This window comes from Ursus americanus, chromosome 19, assembly GCF_024610735.1.
Source record: "Ursus americanus isolate L20-20 chromosome 19, mUrsAme1.1.p, whole genome shotgun sequence".
NCBI classification, from domain to species: domain Eukaryota; kingdom Metazoa; phylum Chordata; class Mammalia; order Carnivora; family Ursidae; genus Ursus; species Ursus americanus.
In genome coordinates, this window is record NC_142145.1 from 45,673,412 (window position 1) to 45,696,406 (window position 22,995).

At 44.2% G+C, this 22,995-nt stretch overlaps 1 protein-coding gene across 5 annotated transcripts in view; it reads right to left on the minus strand.

Moving 5' to 3' along the window:
* Positions 1–22,995, minus strand: part of LAMA3 (laminin subunit alpha 3) — a 254,952-nt gene that overhangs the window by 184,951 nt on the left and 47,006 nt on the right. For 2 of the 5 annotated variants that reach the window (XM_045781832.2, XM_045781831.2), the window contains exons 3-8: positions 13,503–13,583; positions 11,477–11,594; positions 10,637–10,755; positions 8,956–9,126; positions 6,111–6,202; positions 1,544–1,659 (exon numbers count right to left, since the gene is read on the minus strand). In XM_045781832.2, the coding sequence (XP_045637788.2) occupies positions 1,544–1,659; positions 6,111–6,202; positions 8,956–9,126; positions 10,637–10,755; positions 11,477–11,594; positions 13,503–13,583 (697 nt within the window). Of the gene's footprint in view, positions 1–1,543; positions 1,732–6,110; positions 6,203–8,955; positions 9,127–10,636; positions 10,756–11,476; positions 11,595–13,502; positions 13,584–22,995 lie in introns of those variants that run through there. The other 3 variants (XM_045781833.2, XM_045781834.2, XM_045781837.2) reach the window with 2 other exon arrangements.

The window sequence follows — 22,995 nt, forward strand, 5'->3', positions numbered from 1 at the left end:
TTAAAAAATGTAAGGCATTTATGTTAACTACATCAGTTATTTCTCAAGAAATCCATTCATTTTGAATTGCACTAATTCAAATGGAACTGAGAAGGAACTTAACGAATGGATCTTAATAGATCTGATTTCCATATGCTGTTTGGGGTTTTTTGTGTGTAATTTGTTATCACTTTGACAAGCTTACAAAGCTTAAACACTTATGAAAGGAACATTTATGAAAGGAAATTTTTAAAACTTTCCTATGTGCTGGAGTTAAGCATGTCATTCACCGAAAGCTTCCAGTAACCTGGAAAACTAACCAAATTGCTACTGTTGGAGCTCATGTGTTAACACTCATTCAGTCAAAATAGGCTACACCAGGACTTGAAAGCACTGGAAGAAACAACTCCTGGTTATTACCTTTCCCTCCTTCTGGTACCGTTCTCGAGGGTCAGGCAGGGCTGGGGAAGTCACTGGCAAGAACCCTACCTGTTAGCTTTGACTATAGAGTGTGAACGGCCAATAGGCTAACTAACACCCCTGGACCTAGAGATACACCCAGCCGTTCAGCTTGGACAACATCGACACCTTGCAACGGTACTAAAACCGCTCAAAGTGCCCTCAGAACTCCTCAGTAAAAAATCCTTCTGAGTGTTTGCTAGTCACAGAGATCATATCAGTCTTATCTCTTAGTTACAAAAACCATTTGGCCAAAAAGTATAAAGTACAGATTCTTTCTTACCCCACCTAGTTCGACAAACTTGAATCCAAATACCTTTTGGTCCTTTAAAAAAAGCAAATCCCTCTCCAGATGCTAAAAATATTCAGAAAAAAATAGGCCACAGTCTCCAAAGCCAATAACTAAGACTTACAAAAGTGTTTTCAGCAACTGGAATAAACATGGGGCTTCCGAAGATCAGTTTACAAGGGAATCTCCAGTTGGATGTCCTAGGGCTTATTTGTTAAAAATAACAGTTTTCTGACTTTATATTACACCATAATTAAAAGCAGCCTCTCATCTTTGTTCCTTCCTTCTCTGGTCCCCTCCACCCTGCATCCGCCCCAATCCTACTGCAGTATCCCCCTCCCCCAGTCAAGGTTCCCAGCCTCTGTTTCCCCAATCCTACTGCAGTATCCCCCTCCCCCAGTCAAGGTTCCCAGCCTCTGTTTAGACACCAATCTCAAAACCTTATGCCGACCTCGGTCCTCACAAAAGTTAGGATTCCAGTATCACATTCTAAGAAACGGTAAGGGCTTACAATTTAATAGTGGTTACATGATATTTTAGACGAGTAGAAACAGAGGCTAGCATTAAGTGAATGCTTAATACATATTAGCGATTATTACTGCTGTTATTTTTATTCTCCCGTTCATATCTGAATTTAGAATGGGGCACTTCTACCTCCAGGTTGTGAGGTTTTCGTAACAATAGACAGACCTGAGTCCCTAAGACGGACACGACCCCACCCGCTTCCTAAGCACATGGGAAACCTAGCATCAGAGAGAAATGAGGGGAAAGAGTGGGCGGGGCCTCGCTCCCTGGCGCCCCTCCCCCAGCGCTCACCTTCACACTCATTGCTCTGCTCCCACGTGGCGGGTCGCCAGCGCCTCTGGTTGTACCCCGCACAACAGCGATCGCACGTCTTCCCACAGGTGTGGTGCTGGCATTCACACCGAAACCTGGGCATGTGGCCAAGCACATCTCAGTTATTCAAAAGTTTTGATTAAGATCAGTTGTTCCTGTGTGAGAAACTGACAGTCATGGTGGTTACCCAAGGCACCATTCATGGAGTAATTATGAGAACAAAGCACTTTGCATATGTTATTAGTTCAAGGCTCCTTCTCCTCCTGCTTATTGTCTCTATTTTGTAGATGGTGACACTGAGATTGATTCCAAGATACTAAAACACTTGCCAAAGGTCAAGTGATGATAAGTGAAGAGCCAGACTTCAAAGCTAAGTCTGTCTTGACTCCAAAGTTCCAGCTTTCTTCTCTACCAGCTTCCATAACAGGAAACGAACACAGGAGCAAGCAAGTGCTGAGTTTACTGGGAGCTCTTGAGTATCACATCTTCACGAAGCTCTGGAGCAGTCCTGTGAGAAAGATCTGCTCAGGTCTCTTGCTCTGAGCCTGGGGTCCTGCACAGAGATTCACCAAACCCAAGAGCCAGTTCCCAACAAGATCTCAAAGGACCCTGCTCCAGGAGGCTGCCCCAGCTGCAACAAACAGCTCCTTGCGAAGCCAAAATCAGACGACTCAGCAAGGCGGGGGGCTAACTATCTAAAAATCTGCCTGCAAAGAATTATACATCTGCACTACAACCACCTCAGGTTAAAATGAAATTGATGCCACGGCATTGGATTAGAACTCCCAAGCTCTGAGCTCTCACTTATTTGTGCTTAAAAGAGGATTCAAAACAGTTGTCTAAGGCTATGCCTGTGGAGATTCTCTCAACTCTTCTAAGGGGGTGGTGGGGCATGGCATGCATCCAGCTGCACTCCAAAGGGAAGGTATCAGCCCTCTGCCAGCTCAGCTGTTTGTTAAAGCAAATGGAGACAGATTTTACTAACAGCACAGAACAGCTGGAGTCCAAATGGACTTTTATCAGAGAGGTATTTTAGCTCACTGCCAATACAGCATATGCACAAGCTGAACTGACAGTATTATTTCAGGAATATTGCTTGGAGAACATACAGTCCAACTACTCTCATAGATTAAAATTGAGAGCAGAAAAAATAAAGATACTAGCCTGAATTCGATTGGTGTCACCCACAAATAATTGCTTTTTCTGCTTCTTTCTCAGCCTAGGCTGATGGTTGATCTAGAAAACTCAGCCTTGCATCTGCTGTAAGGATGTGACTGAAGATGTTGCTGACTAGAGAGTCCTCTTTGTAATGATCACGCCACACCACTCCCAGAGAAATTTCTTATCTGATCCTAGTGTCAACAGTCATGTTCCTAAACAACTGATCATTCTTTAGATTATGATCATAGTGAAAGAAGAAACTAGGCAGGTTTCCTTTTGGGTTGACTGCTAGGAAGCTCAGAATTACATTTGTGATCCATCCACATTTCCATGAACCAAGTCATCATGGTAGACATGCTTAATTCAGGCCCTCTTCTGCCTCTTCATGCATTCTACTTGCTTAGCAACTAAATGTTCTGATTGTCCAGTCTTTGCTCCCTCCATTAAGTCACTGCATTGCCTTAAATATGTTATAAGATCTTTTCCTTTGACCTTGGCCCAACAACTTCTTGCTAGACATGTCTCCAAAGACATGTTCTCCAAAGAGAAACAAAAGCAAAAATGAACTATTGGGACCTCATCAAAATAAAAAGATTTTGCACAGCAAAGGAAACAGTCAACAAAACTAAAAGGCAACCTACAGAATGGGAGAAGATAGTTGCAAATATCTTACCCAAAATCTATAAAGAACTTATCAAACTCAACACCCCACAAAAAATCCGTTCAAGAAATGGGCAGAAGACATGAACAGACATTTCTCCAAAGAAGACATACAAATGGCTAACAGACACATGAAAAAATGCTCAATATCACTCAGCATCGGGAAAATACAAATCAAAACCACCATGAGATACCCCCTCACACTGGTCAGAATGGCTGAAATTAACAAGTCAGGAAACAGTGGATGTTGGTGAGGATGCAGAGAAAGGGGAACCCTCCTACACTGTTGGTGGGAATGCAAACTGCTGTAGCCACTCAGAAAACAGTATGGAGTTCCTCAGAAAGTTAAAAATAGAGCTACCCTATGACCCAGCAATTGCACTACTCAGTATTTATCCAAAGGATACAAACATAGTGAGTCGAAGGGGCACCTGCACCCCAATGTTTACAGCAGCAATGTCCACAGTAGCCTAAATATGGAAAGAGCCCAGATGTCCATTGACAGATGATGGATAAAGAAGATGTGGCAGATATACACAGATGCACGTGTCTGCACAATGGAATACTACTCGGCCATCAAAAAGGAAATCTTGCCATTTGCAGTGATGTGGCTGGAACTAGAGGGCATTATGCTAAGTGAAATAAGTCAGTCAGAGAAAGACAAATACCATATGATTTCACTCATATGTGGAATTTAAGAAACAATACAGAGGATCATAGGGGAAAAGAAGAAAAAATAAAATAAGATGAAAATTGAAAGGGAGGCAAACCATAAAAAACGCTGACCTCTAGGAAACAAACTGAGGCTTGCTGGAGAAGAGAGGGGTAGGGAGAAGGGATAACTGGGTGACAGGCATTAAGGAGGGCACTTGATGTAATGAGCACTGGGTGTTATACACAACTGATGAATCACTAAATTCTACCTCTGAAACTAATTTTTAAAAATTTAAGATTTTTTTCCTATTCATGGGTATGGATTTCCTCAGCATTTGCATGAATAAGCCTGCTGTGCAGAAGCAAACCAGCAAGCAGTGGGAGGCAAGGCTGTTGTGTTGGTGTAAACCGAGGCAAGGGGAAACAGTTTCTCTACTCACCTTGGTTTCTCACTCTGTGCCGCCCAGTAAAGAACCCTTCCAGGTCTGCCAAGGTCAACAGGGCTTGGTAGCCCTTCCAGGAAGGAAGTTCAGACCCTCTCCAATGACTTCAGCTCCTCTCCTGCATGGTGCCATTTTGTCTCAGGCTAAGGAACACTAGACCAACCTCTTTTCTCCCCTCTCTCTCCAGCTCAGGACTTCTCTGATCTGACTTCTAATGTCTTAGGGCTCTACCCTCCAGGAGGCAATGGATTCATCATCAATGAACACGTGCTTGCCAAGTAAAGGCTGGTCAGTTGATGGATTCGTGTTGCTGTCTCAGCACCGCCTGATCTCGGAAGGAGGGCTGGCAACACTAGGGATTGCTGCTGGTCAGGGACAGGGCTCCACACCACAGAAGCTGGAGGCTGGCACCTGTGCCTGAGCATGAAGCCTAATAAGGTACAAACCTCAACTGATTAAAAGCAAAACACCTCTGGTAAATGCTGCTCGTGGGGAATTGCAGACTCTAAACAAAACATGGAGAGAAAACTGCTACTCCGTCTAGCAGCCCGTCGTTTCCAGCCACAACAGCATCCCTCTTGTGTTGATAACGTGAGTGTATACAGTTGCTGAACACTTACTAGTTAGTATCCATGCATCTTATTGTATGTAAAATAGACCTCAATAAAAACAAAAATGGGTGCACCTGTGTTCATAGCAGCATCCTCACTATAACCAAAAGGTGGCAGTAACCTAAATATCCATCAACAGATGAATGAGCAAAATATGGTATACACATACTAATTATTATTCAGCCTTTAAAAAGGAGATTCTGACACATGCTACAACATAGATGAACCCTGAGAACATGACGTTAAGTGAAAGAAACCAGTTGCAAAAAGACAAATACTGTGTGATTCCACTTATCTGAAATACCTAGAGTTTATCTGAAATACCTAGAGTTTATCTGAAATACCTAGAGTTTATCTGAAATACCTAGAGTAGTCAAATCGATACACAGAAAAGGGGATGGTGGTTGCCAGGGGCTGGGGAAGGAAGGAGTGGGGGAGCTGTTGTTTAATAGGTACAGAGTTGCAATTCTGCAAGATGAATTGGCTTCTGGAGATTGTTTGCACAACGATGAGAATGTACTTAACCCTACTGAATTTAAACCACTACCACTTAAAAATGCTTAAGATAGTAAACTTTATATCATGTGTATTTTATCACAATGAAATAAAAGAAAAAAATATTTGAAAATGTATACCCGCTGATCTCATTACACCAGGGATGACAAACAAGGTTTGTTTGTTTTTTTTTTTTTCTCTTGCTAACTCTAATCAATTATTCATGGATGCCTGGGGCATCGTCTGGGGATGGGGGGGACCCCCAGAGGATTCAGTGGCTGCATCCTAGATCATCCCCAGGGCACTGTGATTGACTAGCCATGTCTGCTACGGGCTGGTTGGGGCTTGTGGAAGCAAGTGCAGGGCCAGAGGAGGGGAGAAATAGACACACCATTTATTTGTTGACAATGAAACATTCCTATTGAGGGCAAGAATTTAGAAATATTTAAGGGGATGCAAACGTCTACCGACACAATGAGACTCATTCACAGCAAGGCTAAAAAATGTGTACAGTGTACTTACGATTTTTCAGGATTGTTTGCATTGCACTCTTGGGCATGGCCATTGCAAACACACCGCCCACCAATGCTGATATCCTTTATGCTGTAATAATACTATATAACAGAAGACACAGTGTCAGTTTTACTGAAGAGCAACAAACTGTTTTACTAGTCTGTAACTCACACCTATATTGGCCCTCTTCCCTTTCACCCTGTAATCTTGAGCCTACCTTAATACAAAAGGGAGCAGAATTTGGATGTAACTTCTCTTACAAAATAAATGCATTCCTCAATCAAATGTAACAGGATACTGCCAAATTTGTGCATGTTTTAAAAGTCAAAGACTTAAATGCATGGAAGGAAATTGCCAAGGGGAACAGGCATGCCCTAGAGCCTTTTGGAAAAGGATTGAGTCTCAGATTACTTTTTTTAATGTGAATCTGGGTTTCATAGATCGAACATATTTATTTACTAAAAATAAATTTTTATATCAAATTTTGCACCTACTTCGTGCAGGCTCCAGGAAGGGAGAAAATATTTACAAGGACGGAGCAGAGATAGTACTAGATGGGCAGGGCCCACCCGCAGTTGTAGAAGCCTTTTTAGCTCAAGGTTAATAAGGCCAACGGCAGAGCTCACGCTCCGAAGGGCCAGACAGAGCGAGCTCCGGACTCAGCTGAGGAGCAGTCCCTAAGCCAGCCACAGATACGGGAAACCACGGCATCCGCCAGGCCCCTGTCCAGTCCGCGGGAGACCTCCCCGCTAGCAACAACAGGTGCCAGTGTCCACCCGCTCCCTTACTTCTCAGACTCGGCAGGAGAGGCACAGAACCCAGAGAGAAATCTGGGGGCTGTCGAAGGATCTTTCTCATGAAGTCATGCTGCCAGTCAGAAGACCTGTCAGCGAGGAAGTCTTTGAACTCACAAGGACAGGAAGGTATCTGCATCTTTTTGTTGTTGCCACCGCAATCAGTCCCCTTAAAGCACTCCAGTCACTCAACGTAAGGGTTCTGTTCTGATTTCCACACTAAAAACTGTTAGTCCAAGTGTCCTGGCAACTTCTTACTTAGTCTGAAGACATTAACAATCCCTCTTGTTAAAGATTTTATTTATTTATTTATTTATTTATTTATTCATTCATTCATTCATTCATTCAATTTATTTGAAAGAGAAAGAAAGTGAACCTGAGATGGGGCGGGGTGGGGGGTGGGCAGAGGGAGAGGGAGGAGCAGACTTCCTGCTGAGCAGGAAGTGATGCAGGGTTCGGTTCCAGGACCCTGGGATCATGACCTGAGCCAAAGGCAGATGCTTAACCAACTGAGCCACCCAGGCACCCAACAACCACTCTTCTTAATATGGATAAATTCAGTATTTGAGGACTTTCTATGACAAGTTAACAGTAGAAGCTCTCATGCTGATCACCACAGAAGTTTCTCTCTGTGCATGTGTTAAGGGCAGGAGCAGCAGCAAGAGAGAGAAGCACTCAGCCTTCACCCAGAGCCCACACGAGGGTGTGACAGGACAGCTGGTATGCTGTTCCTTCACTTAAAGAAGCAACCTAGATTGGGATGAGGGGTCTCCCAATTATATGTGAGATGAACCCCATAAAAACTTACTTCATAGAGAAGACTACGTTCACCTAAGTGAAAAATATACATACATAAAAGGACAAATCTTATAACCCCACCCCCCCAAAAAAAACATGAAAGGAAAAAAAGGTGGGGAGGTACATTTGTGGCAAGGCTCCAAAATACCCGGGGAATGGAAACCCAGCCTGGCTACGGTTTACCAGAAAGCCCAGCTCTCCCCTACACATTTCATTCTGGGATCCAAGGTAGTCACCACCTACAGCAGCTCAGAGAGAGCTAAGGGGACAGAAAGTGCAGAAGACAAGCCACCTACATCCAAGATGACTGGCCTTTCTGGAAAATCCTCAAAACTGTAGCAAAACCTACTTTTCTCCTTGCCTTCCTCTTCCAGCTCTCTGATATCACCTACAGAAGAAGCCAAACTCTATCATGTACACTGGGCATCTTCCCTTCACTCTTCTAGGTCCACTCTCCAGGACGCTCTTTCTCTTTCTGCCCTTTGCTCAGGGGCTGAACTTTATGGGTTCCAACAAGGATTCTCTTGCCCACTGGCTTCCCATTAGGTTTGGCCAATGGAAGACACCAGCAGAAGATCAGAGGGTAGGAGAAGAGTGAGTTCAAGATATTTATTCTGCTGGCTCCCCCTCTCCCCAGGGTACTATCCTGACACTGAGAGTGATAGATGTGCACCCAGTGCAGTAAGCGGCACTGGTGCTCATCAGTACCCATGTCTCCTCCACTGAGGCAACATTACATTACCCAGGGACTGCACATACCTGGGACTACACCACCAGTTCCTGCCAATGGAGGTGACTTGTGTGGTCAGGAGCAGGCGGGTCTTCTCTAGGCTCTCACTCTTTCCTCATCTACTGACCATGTACAGGGCATCTAGAGGAGGACTCTGAGGTCCCACAAGATGGCTGCACCTTGATACAGAAAGAGCCTGGTCCCCTGAATGACCGCATGGAGCTGATCCCACCTGCCGACCCACACTGGACTGTGACGTGAGCAAGAAAGTAACCTCTATTTTGTAAGCCTCTGAGACTTGAGGATTATTTGTTATCATGGCAGATGAACACATCTTTGCCTTTCATCCTCCTTGAATATCATGATTTTTCTTCAGCAACCAAACTTCAAAATTATATCCAGTATTTCATACAAGAACAATTCCTATGCCTACGCCATTACTGGCCATAAAGATTACTTGAAAGGCAATGACTTTGGTAAGCAAAAATAAGGAACAAAAGCTGCTCTGTAGGCACATAGAAACACTACTCACCCGCCGAGTGACGGTTGGATCTCTCTGTGCTTTGGAGATGAGGTGTCCAAGGAGGGTATTAGTTCGGAGAAAACACAGGCGGATGTTTGTAGCCTTGGTAAACTCCCTCAGGGTGTGAGAGAAAGTAAAATTTTTTGCACCTGGTCGACCATTTATCAAGGACACCACAACCTAAAATAACCACACAACACATACAGAGGGGGTAAAAAGTCCCTTCATGAAAATATAGCCACAAGTAACTAAAAATAACTCACATGCCCCAAAGTACTTGGTTTCTTTGAGCCATTAGATGTTTATAGGTGGTCTTGGATCTTATTTATGTCTAAAAATATCATTGCTAGTTCTGAATTCCCTTCTCGTTCCTAGTACCAAATTCTGGCAATCTGTCCATAAGACCTGGGCTCTCCAAAAATGTTATCATTTCATTTTCAAACCCTTTGTTCTATCAGTGTAGTTACGGTGTTGTAATACTATGAAATGTTGAAAATACAATGTTAAAATCTATAAATATAAGAAAACAACCTTTGGTTACATCAAAGAAACAAAGCTATAGTTATCTAAAAACCGAAATGAGGTTGAAGAAAAGAAGTCTCTGGATATAGAATTGACTGTGGAGAGGACCAAAAAAGATCGATACAAAACCCAGGCTTTGTTTTAAAGCTTTAAGTGATGGGGGTGCCTGGGTGGCACAGCGGTTAAGCATCAGCCTTCGGCTCAGGGCGTGATCCCGGCGTTCTGGGATCGAGCCCCACATCAGGCTCCTCCACTATGAGCCTGCTTCTTCCTCCCCCACTCCTCCTGCTTGTGTTCCCTCTCTCGCTGGCTGTCTGTCTCTGTCAAATAAATAAATAAAAATCTTAAAAAAAAAAATAAAAAAAATAAATAAAGCTTTAAGTGATGAAGTCCGAGTGCCAACAATTAGAGACACTCATCAATCGCTGGAAGGTACTGGATAGAGCTGCTCGAGAACGTTCTCTCCAGCTAAAACAGGGAGACACACCCTTAAAGAAGTTCATTGGAAATTCACTTCATGCTCATGATGGCCTCACAATTTCCATGGAATTCTTCTCCAATTTTCCCCATTCTGTTTTCCCATGTCCCATAACAATAGCCTAGCTGCCTTTACCACGACCAAATGCAACCCCAAAGGGACAGTAATTCTTTTCTCCCTTACAGATGATGCCCACCCAGCCCAGAGGGACCAGGGATTTGTGCTATCACCTACCCCTCATCTCCTCACTCTTATGGGGGACACGTATTTGTGAAGAAGTGGGAGGGATCTTCACCTCAATCACCAGAACCCACTTTCTAAACATTCCACCAGAAAAGACAGTTCAAGAGCCGTGGAGCCTGAATCCAGAATCCTAGCTTCCAGAAAAGAAGTTGAGACCTCAAAGAGAATTTCTGATGTCAATTATGCCTCAATTTTTAAAAAATAAAATAAAATAATTAATCAGTTAATTAATTAATTTTTTTAACTAATTAAAAATTTAAAAGAATTTCCAACCCAACTCATTCTGGGAGTCTTTGATGTGATCCCTTTACTAGTTAGTTCCAAGTTCTGGTTTCTCTCGTGATCTATCTTAGATCTTAAAAGTGCAAGTTTCACAATTATGCAAAATTTTATGTCCTCATGTTGATTTCTGAGTCTCATTTCTCCCTTCCCCCCATACCAACTTACCTCACCATTTTCCAAAGGTACAATCCGGGAATATTCAGTAGTACAAAGTACATCATCATCTTGGGTGATAGCCATATTTGCCTCCTGCCCAAACTGTTCCAAACAATCTACTTTAGAGTCTAGGAAGAAAACATTTTAATACTATAAAGTAAAACATTATCATCTTGTCATAAATCTTTTAAGGAATCTTATGTTTCCTAAGAAAATACGTCAGAAGGAAAGAACAGAGAAGCATTTAAGATTTTTAGACAAAAGCTTAGAATGAAGTTTTAATTCATGAAAGAAAATACCAAGCCATTTTAGGCCACTTACTTTCAATAGCAATGTTTGGAGATGTGGGTCTGACTCCTCACCCCTCACTAGGCAAGTTTACCCTCTAAGGAGCATTCGTGGAAAGCCCAGGGCCTTTGAAAGCAAAATTCTCATTGCCTCAGGTCATCACACGGTTCAGAGACACTGACATTCTTCATTAGTTGAAGATGACAGGGTCAAGGTAAATAATGTAAAATGCAGGGTCCGTAAAGCTGGAACTTAGTCCCTAATTCTACACGAAAGGTAAAGGACTGGAGCTATGGCCCCGTTGTGAGTACACCGCTTCTTCCTAAATAGCAGCAAAACCCGTTATCATGAAAGGCATTTCAACCTCAGTTCCGCATGTGTATCCTTGGAATTAACGCACACACGCTTGAGAAATAGGGATGTTCCGAGAACAACCTATAGGGTAAAAATTGGCCAGTCCTTAATTAGCCAAACTGAGAGACTCATTTTCCAGTTAAATCCAGTGTTGATCTGTTGCAAATAATTAAAGCCCTGCGTAACATGGTAAGCAAGATTACTTACGAGCAAAATATTGCCACGGTGAGTAGGTGCTTCCAAAGTCTACAGATCTTTCCAAGACCCAAAGGTCAGGGCGAGGGGAATTTGCAAATTTGATGATAAGATAGGCCACATGGAAAAGCTGGTAAGGCAAAGGAGATACAGTTATTAAAGTCACCTTGTCTATCCGCAATCTTGACCAGCTTTATATGATGCTGCTCTGAAGGCAACAAGCATCTAGCCACCCCCTCCCCCAAGATCCAGATTCTATTTCTAACTGCCTATTGGACAACTCTATCTGGGTGCAGACTTTCAAGCTTACCATGTTCAAAACCAAATAATCACTTTTCTTTCTCCTTCAGATCTATTCATTAATCTTTGTCACACCTTAATCATTTACCCTTGATTTTTAACCAACCTACAGAACAGCTTGAAGTCTGAACCTTTGAGAAATCTAATTTCAAGCAATAACCATCAAGTGCTAAGCCTTCCCAGGACCAAGAGCCAAGCGAGTTTCCTGGGAGTGTCATGGCCTTTGATTGGTTCGAGGTCTTAGAGAGCTCACAGCTGCAGAACTGAGGGCAGAGCAGCTGTTTGGTAGAGTGATAGCACTTCCTTCCCCGGCACCATCTCCACTGTCTCCTTTTATCCTGATTATTCTCCCTTTTTTAAAATTTTCTTGTCCATCCTCATCACTCTTTTGCCCATGACCAGGACAGTGCAGAAGTATGGAAGAGACAAGGGGAGACTTTGGTCCTTTCTTCGCCCTCCCATTCATGAGTCCCAGCATGTCTCCACAGTGGACCCCAGGAGCCCTTGCAGGTCTACTCCTACCCCTTCCCCCCAAACTTATCTGGCTTGGGTTTTGAACCCTGAGAGTCTATATATTTCCCAAAGGTCCTGGTGTGACAACAAATACAGGTGTTAAATATGTTAATGTGTTAATGAGTGAGGATTATCTCTACCCCCCACATGCTCTCCACCTCCCACATTCCCTGACCCCAGGTAACAGATCCAATAGTGACTTTCAGAAGAGGACTCCCCCAAGCTATTAACTAGCCCAGGAGAGCCATTTGAACGATGAGCATCTAGTTAGAGAGAGGGGCAGGACTCAGAATCTGTGAGATCCTTTCATTTCTTGGGGAAAAAATAAGGGAGATTCCTCTTCATATTTTTTACATACCATAATATGGTAAGAGTCATATATTTAAAAAAAAAAAAAATCTGAGAACTAGTAGTTACTTGTAAATGTTCCAAACCTGGTACTAGAAGCCAAAATCTCTGGGACAATGATTCTCAAATTTTAGTCTCAGGACCGCTTCACACTTTCAATAGTTACTGAGAACCTCTAAAAGCTTTTGTTTATGTGGATTATATCTGTTAGTATGTACCCATATTAAATATAAAGGCTGAGAAATTTAAAATATATGTATCATTAATTCACTTAAAATAATAATAAACCCACTACAAGTTAACATAAACACCATATTTTTGTGAAAAAAATACTTTATTTTCCAAAACTTAAAAATTGTACAGAGAATAGTGACTTGACTTTACATTTTTAAAGTTTCTTTAAATGTGTGCATTGATAGAAGACAGATGGATTCTTCTATCTGCTTCTGCTTATAATTTGTTGTGACATATAGTTTTGGTTGACGTATTTAAAGAAAATCTGGCATCACATAGATCTATTTGGGGAAAAGGAGGATCTCAAAGCTTGCAGTCCTCTTGAAAGGTCTTGGGGACCTCAATGGGTTCTCAACCACACTTTGAGAACCAGTGCTCTTGGTCACAGAGGTTACTCTTTGCTCTAAGAAGCCCCTTGGCTTATTCTCTGCAGAAGGAAGAATGGTCACACCAATTACTGAAAACCCTAAGTTCAGCCAGTTCTATCCCAGTCAAACATTTGCTCTTTAATCTTGAAAAAAAACTGCGTCCCTGGGCTCAGATTAATGTTCCCAGACTGTTTCCCAATCCTTGGAAAAAATGATCCAACCTCATGGAGAAAACGAATTGTAGGGTACCCTGAAAACCACAAGGCAATACCTACAGGCAAGAGAAATAATCTCCAAAAGACACACTCCGTTATCACATAGTGAAGGGATTCACAGGAAATCCCAGAGCTCCAAGTCTGGAAAAATCAGAACAAAGGTATTTCCCTGAAAACTGTTTGCATATCTGTCTCAGACCACATCAAAGTAAGACCATCTTTAGATATGAGTAAGACAGAATATAAAGGAAATATTTTTGGATACAGGAATCAAAGCAGTCTTAACCTCTTTCATCAAAATTCTACAACCATAACACACACACACATACCCCAAAAATCCTATTTACTTGATAGTTTATGATCTAATGGTTACTATGTTCTAGGTTCTGTTAGGCACCTCATGAACATCCTCTCTCAAGAGGTTAAGTAACATGTCCGAGTATTCTAGGCATAAAATCCTGAGCCTATGTGTGTTCTACTCACAGATCGTTAGCTAGGCCACAGAACCTAAGAGATACTTAATATTTGACCTGTTTTATCCTAGGGGAAATAAATTGTCAGAAAACTTCCAAACACCGTTACTTCTAAATATACTCAGATTGCATTACAGGGAGCCTGGAGAGGGGGAGCTATGTTATAGCACATCTTGAGGAGTATTGAGCTCAGAAGGGATATTCTTTTTGTTTCACTTCATCCTGTTCCAAGGTAATATGTGATTCCTTTGAGGCACAGCAGTTAAAAATCCCAAATCTAGGAGCAGGGGCAGACATAGGTCATCGTGCCCCCCTTCCAACCACCTATGAAAGCCCGCCACCCGGCCTAATTTAATAAGTCTACTGATTCCACCAACTCATCTTCCAATGCCCACGGGATGGGACATTCCACTTCAAAATGCTTCCCTCCTTTTCCTCTTGGGACCTTGTTTCTGATGTTCCTCAACACACATCTTAGCGCCCTGACTATTGCTAGGGTGCACTTCCTTTCTTCTGACTCCGGACCCTACAGTTTCTCCATCGTCACCACTGCTGTGTAACTTGCGGTCGATTCTTGCCAAGTACTCCAGCTGAGACCTGCAGATTCAAAATGTCACTGCAAGGCAGAGTGAGTGGTCCTCAAAGTGGATTTGCAGCTCAGCTCGTGCCAGTCAAACCAACAGGTATGAATTTATTCTTTTCCACTTGATCATTTAAAATAATGTGCCTCTTAAACAGCTCCTTCCATTAAACTCCCATTATCAGTTACTTATGTTTGCTCTTGGATCACTCAAAATTCTTCAGAGCACTCGGGAATGACACATGAGATTCACCAATCTAAACGAGGGCCCTCCAGGAGGCTAGAAAGCGCCAGACCATGGAATCACTAGCAGCAGAAAAGCAAAGGCAGAGTTGTGCATTTTCAGAGAAATAACATTTGGGAGTCAAAGATAAGGAGGAAGAAATGCCCAGGAAGGGCTAAGTTGTCATCTTCTCTCCACATGCTTTTAGACTGAGCTGAAGATGACTTGAACTTTGTTCATGATCATTCAGGTAGTTATACAAAGTAATCTTTTAAATAATGTTTTAAGAAGCAGATAATAATTATAATAGGTGGAGTGTGAGGTACTTTGACTTCAAAAGCCTTCAAGGTGAGCAGATGAGATGGCATCATCTAACCCTTGCGCCTCTGCCAATGCTCACCACTCTAAACCCTCTGAAATTCCAGCCCATCACTTCAGGGCATAGTACACGTTCGGTAAATGTCATGGATGGATGGATGCATGGATGGATGGATGGATGGATGGGTGGATGGATGGATGGATGGATGGGTGGGTGGATGCATGCATGGATGGATGGATGGATGGATGCATGGATGGATGGATGGATGGATGGATGGATGCATGGATGGATGGATGGATGGATGGAAGGATGGATGCATGGATGGATGCATGGATGGATGGATGGATGCATGGATGGATGCATGGATGGATGGATGGATGGATGGATGGGTGGATGGATGGATGAATATTAAAGTTGTGTTGTTGCCTCCCAGTTCAGGAGGCAGAGGTGAACCCCCAAGTGGTCCTGTCTGGTGCCCAAGCTTAGTGGGGGACTTCTAAGGCTGTAGGAGAACCAACCCCCGGTAGTGAATCCTTGCCCTGCCACCCACTGGGCACGTGACTCTAAGCATCTCACTGAACCACTCTCAGATTGTATTTCCTTGCCCATAAAATAATAACATAAAAGAAGCATAAAAATATTTGTTACGTAAATAAGGAGCAATAGCATCCACATCATACAAAGTTTATATTCTCCTTCTAAACGAGCACCTGGCATGTTCTGTGGCACCTACTCATTTCCATCTGTCGTTCCCGTATTTGTATCTTAATCATTCCTGCATCCTCAGAGTAGGTGCTAAATAAATGTTGTTGGATGGAGATGAAATTAATACATGGGGCACGTGAAATTGCAAAACGTTATGCAAATGTATTTAAAGTCACATCCGGAAGGAGCTTCTCACTCAACTAAATAATACACCCTCCACCAAAAAAGTCTTAAGTTTATGATGTGAGATTAGTCTGCTATTAGCTTTATACTTTGATAAGCATATTGTTCCCCAAAGTGGCATTTCCTAATTTAGTTTTTCTGATGTTTTATTTTGCATGATTTTCAAACCTCCAGGAAAGCTCAAACAGCAGTACACTGAATATCATTAAATTCACCAAATGTTAACATACTGTCTCTGCATGCACACGCACGTGCACACACACACACACACACACACACACGTTTTTTTGTGTTTTTGAAAGTGAGTTTCATACTGTATGGTGACTAACATAACATAATAAAAAATAAATAAACAATAAATAAATAAATAAATAAATAAATAAGAAAGTAAGTTTCAGACATCACTATGCTTCAATGCTAAATATTTCAGCAGGTACAACCCAAGAGCATGGGCTTTTCTACAGAAACTCAACATTTTGAAGACTAAGGAATTTTATCATTTGTACAAAAATCTTATCGAACACACTGTGCATATTCAAATTTCCTTGATTCTCCTAATAACTCCCTTTGGGTTCCAATCCAGGATTACATGAAGCATTTATTTGTCAAGTCTTTTGTCTCATAACCTAGATCAGTCCCCCCATGGATTTTGGCTTTCCTGATATTGACATTTAGAAGAGTCCAAGTCCTTTCTATCACAGAATGTTCCACAATCTGAATTTGTCTGATAATTTTCTCATGATCCGATTCAGAATAAGCATTTTGGCAAGATTACTTCCTGTGTGACCCCTTCGTCCCATGGCATCATGCCGGGGGGCACAAGATGCCAGGCGGTCTTATTATCAGTGATGCCAAGTTTGATCCTATGCCTAAAAAGTGGTCCACCAGATTTTCCCATTATTAAGCTACCTTTTTCCTCGGTCATTAATTAGTAACCTGTGGAGAGGCACTCCGAAACATTTCTTTTTCTTAACTAAATTATAAACATTCCCACTGTCCATGTAAAAATACAAATACAGGTTATGAACAATAAGTCCCCAAATATGGAACCAAACAATTAAACTTCTTCTGTGCCTGGTGCCCACCTGAAAAACTTCCTAAGGAGCTAATCTTATAGCAAAAATTTTAACTGAGAAGGAAAAATGCAGAGCGAGTGAAACTAGACTCTATTTTAGTAACCTTGTTTGAAAACTTTTTACAAAATGAAACACAATCCCCATAAAACAATCAAGGTGCAGTGATGAAAATACAACTCAGCTGGCCTGAAAAAGGACCCTTTTAATCCTGGTCCATAGAGCACACCTGCCAATGGCGTAGCAGAGGCACTTCTCTCTTACAGGTTTATCATCACCCTGGGCTGAAAAACCCAGTCCCTGGCTCCATCAAAAAGACTATGCTCAGGAGGAAAGTCACTTTGTCCCTCACTGTCTCTTACTATCTCCCAGAAGCACCTGCTCACCTGTGAGGAGGGAAGATGGATCATTCCAGCAACTTACAGGAAGGGACTCAAGAGGTCCCTAGGTCAACCTTCACCCAGGTTAAGAACATTCACACAAGAATCTCTTTTTGAGAGGAAACCCACTGCATTGCTGACAAGTTCTGGCCATTATGTTGCCTTGGTGTTTTGTCAAGAACTTTCTCTCACAGGTCCACCTCCCCTGCCTGGGAGTAGCACAGACTTCCACTCTTTATTCCAATGACAGCCGGCCCAGGATTTAAATCCCAACGCCACTCCCTAGGTTCCTTTAAAGGAATTGAGATTCCAGTCAGCAGGAGGAAAAGATTAGGGTAGAAAGTGGAAAGGAGAGGAGAAATTAGTCTCTCGCTTCCTCATTAAAAATAACTACAATAGCCTGAGAAATAAAAACCCTAAGGCAAAAATGAGTCTAAAGATTTGGATCACTCCAATAGCTTGGAAGACGACAAGTCCACAATGTTTTTTAATGGAAGATTTCAAGAAAAAGAAAATTGAAAGACAGAGAAAAGGTGAAACACTTGCATCTATATTTTATTATCGATGAATTCTTAACTCTGGAGGAAAAACTGATTAAAGAAATAGGGTGTGATCTTTGGTCCTGGTGGACTTTAATCATTATTCCCTAAGAAGACTCAAAGTGCAGGATTTGAGACTAGCGTATGTTACTCAAGAGCATTTCACCTACAATTAACAATTCATGAATAGATTCGGTGATGGTTTTGAAATAAGCTAAAGCCCACTGGAATCCAAGAACTCTGAGTCTAATTTCCTAACGAAGTCTTATATTTTATCCTGGTTGCTCTGAGAATTTTTTTGTCTATGCCCTGATTCTCCCTGTAACACTTACTTTTTCTCATTCACGGTTTTTTTGCTAATGTGTAAGAAAATTGCCTATGACATTCGGTTCACTCACCAAACTGACAAGCAGCCTAAGAATGTGTCTGACATACTTCAGAACAAGGGAAATTATACAGTCATGTTCTCTTGAGGCAAAGCGGCTTCACTAACTCAACTTTAAGAACCAACCACTATGTTATCTAAGTCCTCCTTGAATCTATTTAACATTTTTTCAACTCAATGATTCCTAGAACTAGATTGATTTCTGTGAATGGCTTACACCAGGCTTCAACAAAGTATTTCTCAGCGATGGTGATTTGTCCTAAATCAGATTCCAGATGATGTGACTGCCATTCTCATCAGTAAGACCATACCCTCCATGATGTCCCAGACTCCTCTTGACCAATAGCTTTCTACCGACAGTTATATTTCTGGCCCGGATTCATGAGTCCTCTCTTACTTTAATTGGAATATCTGTTTTCCTTTTTCTTCTGTTACCTCTTTCTTAAGTTCACCAACCATGGTTGAATCTGAGTTTTACCTAAGGCTAAAATGATCCTTTTCGCTGAGTATCCAGCGCCCTCACTAATGACGGGGCACTTCAGAGACCTTTTCAACAACAGCTGTGCATGTCTGTAGGGCATAATCATGGCCACTTAAATTTTATTAGCATATTCTTTTTTTTTTATAATGAACTTTGAGCTGTGTCATTTCAGATCAGCTGGGCTACATATTAAATATTCTTGGAATTTATCCTTTGGCCAAACGTGGGCTTTCCCTCCTGAGCACTAAATCCTCTAGTGTGGGTCTCCAAGGGGGCGCTCCCACCAGCTGGGGTGTTCGGAAAATTTAAGGAGACGTTTAATTGGTTGTCACAGGAACACACCCAGAGAAGGAGAGAGACCATGCATCGGCAGCAGCGACAGCTCCAACCTGAGGACGATCACGGGCAGCTCCGGGTGAGGAGCTGGTCTCCCCGTGTTTGGATCTGCCATCCATCCGGAGTATGACGGGACAGGGGGCCGTGTCGGAGGCGTTTGTCTTTTGTTTATTGAACTTTCGAGGGCCCGAATGCCTGTCCCACCTTACCAATCTTGCTGGGAACAGAATGCTCCTTCCAACTTTAGAAGCTGAAAATGCCAGCTTCCTGGCTCCCGCAGCAGGTGAGGCAACATGAGCGCATGACCTGGGCCCAGCAAATCGGGTATTTGCTTCCAGGGCAAGTGCTACAAAAAGGTGGGACACAGACAGTGAAGAATTCTTCCTAGAAGCAACAAAGATGGCAGCAGCATCTGGCTTCCAGGGACGGCAGCTGACCCCAGCAGGGGTGTACTGAGTCCAGAGTCCAGGCTCAGGGCCGACGGTGTCGCCAGTTCCTGCTGCAGCCAGTGGTGATCAGCCGCAGCCATGTCCTTGCAGACCAGCCTGTGGTTTGGACCGTGCACAACCTTTGCTTCCGGCCTTTTTCTGAGCCTGATTCTCCATGCTCCTCAAACCCCCTCCCACTACCCCGCCTCTGCCCCTGCCACCCTCAGAGGTGACTCCCTTTCGCAGGGAAAATGAGAACTACCAGAAAGGAACGGCCTTTCCTTCCCTTTGCAGATCTAAGAGCCAAACTGCACATCCTCTCCTTTTTCCCCTGGACTGATGGAGCGAGGAACCTCTTCCTGTCAAAAGCCAACCCCTCCCTCGGCACTCTGGGTCCCCTCCTGCCTTCTGTTGGATCCTTCCCATCAGCTTTGAAAGTCCCCTCCATCCTGAAGACAAAAAGAGCCTCTCCTCCCATCCAAACTTCTCCTCCCCCCACAGACGCCCTTCTTCCAAGAGTGTGCACTGGCCCGTCCCCCAGTTCACCCAGAGTTCAGTTCTCAGCCTTTCCTCACCTCGCCCTCCCCACCTTACACCATGACTCCTGATTTCTCTTTCACCCAGATGATCACAGAAGCTTTGGACCCACACGACAGCTGTCTGCTTCATCTCCTCCTGAAACACCTTACATCCTTCTCAAGTCCACAGGACCCAGGGAAGCCTCATCCCAGCCCCTGAGCGTGATGACTCCTGTCTAATCCGTGGGGCTCAGCGAAGCCTTCTCTCTGGTTAGTCCTCTGTATTCTGTGGTTTCTGGAGCACCGTGCTTTTCCTTTAAAACACTCCTCACGGGACCATTACATAAATATTCATAGCTCGAGTGCTCCTGGCCTCATGGATACAACAGGCCTGACCATCCTGCCCCCTCAGGGGCTGCCGCAGGAATTCTCAGGCTACCTGTAGCCACAGGCCAGGGCAGCGCCCACGGTGCCTGGATGAGGGCGAGGCTGGGAGGCGGCCAAAGCCCAAGGATTGCACGCACTTGGCATCAAGCAGGACAGCTCAAAGTCTCTTTCACCATCAGGAAAAGGTGCCTCCAGAATGAGCTCTCCGATCTGGACGTGAGATGGTCTCTAGTGTCCCAAATGCACCCACTTAAATGCCCTGGCTCTGGCAGACCCTAGCAGGCACCTTCATAACCAGACAAATGTATGGAAGCCGTAGAGCGGAGGGAGGCCTGGGTCTGAAGGGTCAGACGGGGGGGAAGGGAGGTGGTGGGCAGCAGGTGCAGTGTGGACGGGCTCCACGCCTGATGGCCATCAGGACAAGTGGGTTCTGCGCACATCTCAGCATCTGCCAGAGTCAGGTGGCCTGGGGTCAGTTTCCTGAAATCCAGCCCCAGCAGGACACCGTTGGGGATTTGAGCAGGGATTCGAGGCTGCCCCAGACAGGATGTGGCGTGGAACCGGAGGGGAGTGCGCAGGGCGACCAGACACAGCCACGACGACGGCAGATGCGGGTTAAACTGAGAAACTGAGGGCAGTGGCCCCAAGCTAAGAGGCTCCAGGTGGAGGTGGAAGCAGCAACATCCCAGCATGCTGGCTGGCAGAGAGGGGACTGTGGTGGGGGAGGGGGACACCTTCCACGCCCATGGGAGCCTTCCCACTAAACGCCATCCGCCACCTTGCGGGAATGAGGTCTGGGACTGAAGATGGTAGATGAGACGAGTGGCTAGGCATTCTAGAAAGGTGGGTCTGGGGTTGGAGGGTGGGAGGAGCCCCAATTCCATCATCCAACCTCCACACAATGACCCACCCCCTCTCTCACTTCCCTTAGACCCATCTCTATCCTCCCCCATCCCCTTACTTCCTTGTCGTCCTTCCCGAAGCCTCTCCCCAGGACAGGGCACCCTTTGACCTCATACCCCAAAAACTACACAGAAAGGCAGGATTCTACCATAATGTTTATGCCATTCCATCCTGCAAATGTGGCTTGTGATGGCTGTTACAGCTTCACAAGCTACTAAACGGGTTTTTAAGACAGCTTGTTTCTGTAACATTTTTCCAGGGAAAAAATGCAATAGAAGTTCTAAATATCTGATGCAACTTTTGGCACATACCTCATTTATACCTACACATGACCTCTCCCAAGGCAATATTCCATTAAATAAACCAATGTGAAAGATCATGTCACCAACGACCACACAGATACCAACCCCATAGTGGTCAGAAGCAAGGAAATAGATACACGTACGGTATCAATGAACTCTCCCAACATAAAGGGCAGGAATATGGAAGACAGCACAGGGCCATACTCGTTAGAATGGAGTCTGTGTCTAATTAGGATACACAGGCTGCATTGCAGTTACCAATTAGCACAAAATCTTAGGGATTAAATCTGTTTAGATCTCACTCACGCTACGTGTCTATTGACGGTGGGCTCTGCTCTGTGTCCTCCTAACACACCGCCACGAACCGATGGAACACCTGCTCTCGGGAAACATCACTGAGGCGGGAAGGGAATGTGGGGTATTATACACAAAATCAGGCCCCAGGACCCAAAGACATGACCAAGTGCGCCCTACTTTGAGCCTGGCAAGAGAACCTGGAATCCTGGTGAGCTAGAAATGCAGAGGTGCTGATGCTTAGAGGACCCCATTTCATCCCAGTGTGGTCCCACTGCCCCTGCTAAATTGGAAATCAATGGTAAAAGTTGAAATTTCAGAGGAGTTGACTTCTGTTTTTTCACCCACACTACCCGTGGTGGGCACGGAGCACAACTGAGGCAGAGAGATGTATTCGACTCTGCACACTCAGCCAAGCTAGGGCACAGAAGGACCCTGCAGCGCTCTCAAACTTAGGGGTACATTCGAAGCAGCTGGGGAGCATGTTGAAATGCAGATTCCCAGGCTACGTTCTAGAAATTCAAATTCTATAGGGAGGTCTAGACACAGGGACAACTAAATTTGCAGAGCTTAGAGCAAAATGAAAACCCAGGGACCCTTGTATAAAATACACTTTTTCCCTCCCTTCCATAGTTTCTTTCTTGGCCAATCATGATGTTTTTTATTTGCTACTTAATGTTGTACTCTCTTGGGCCAGAGGACTCTCAGTGGGTGAGTGCAGACGCTCACCGGCACCAGGGGACTATGGCCTGTCGCCAGCTTCTACATGCCAGGACCCTCCCCCCTAAAGCTGCTGGGTTCATACAACACACCACGCTGCGCCCCGACCCGGGGCAAGAGGTCCATCTCCCCTTCCTATGGACCCACCACCTCAACCCACACAGACAGGCGTCTCCTGAGGGTTGGAAGCTCCACACAGAAATGCCTGGTCGCTGGATGCGGGATAAGCGAGAGGCTCATTCTTGTCAGGCTGCGCACGGCTCCACGAGCTTGAGACGCGGGCGGCGCCACCATGCCCCTCCTCAGCATGGTGTGCGTGCAGCC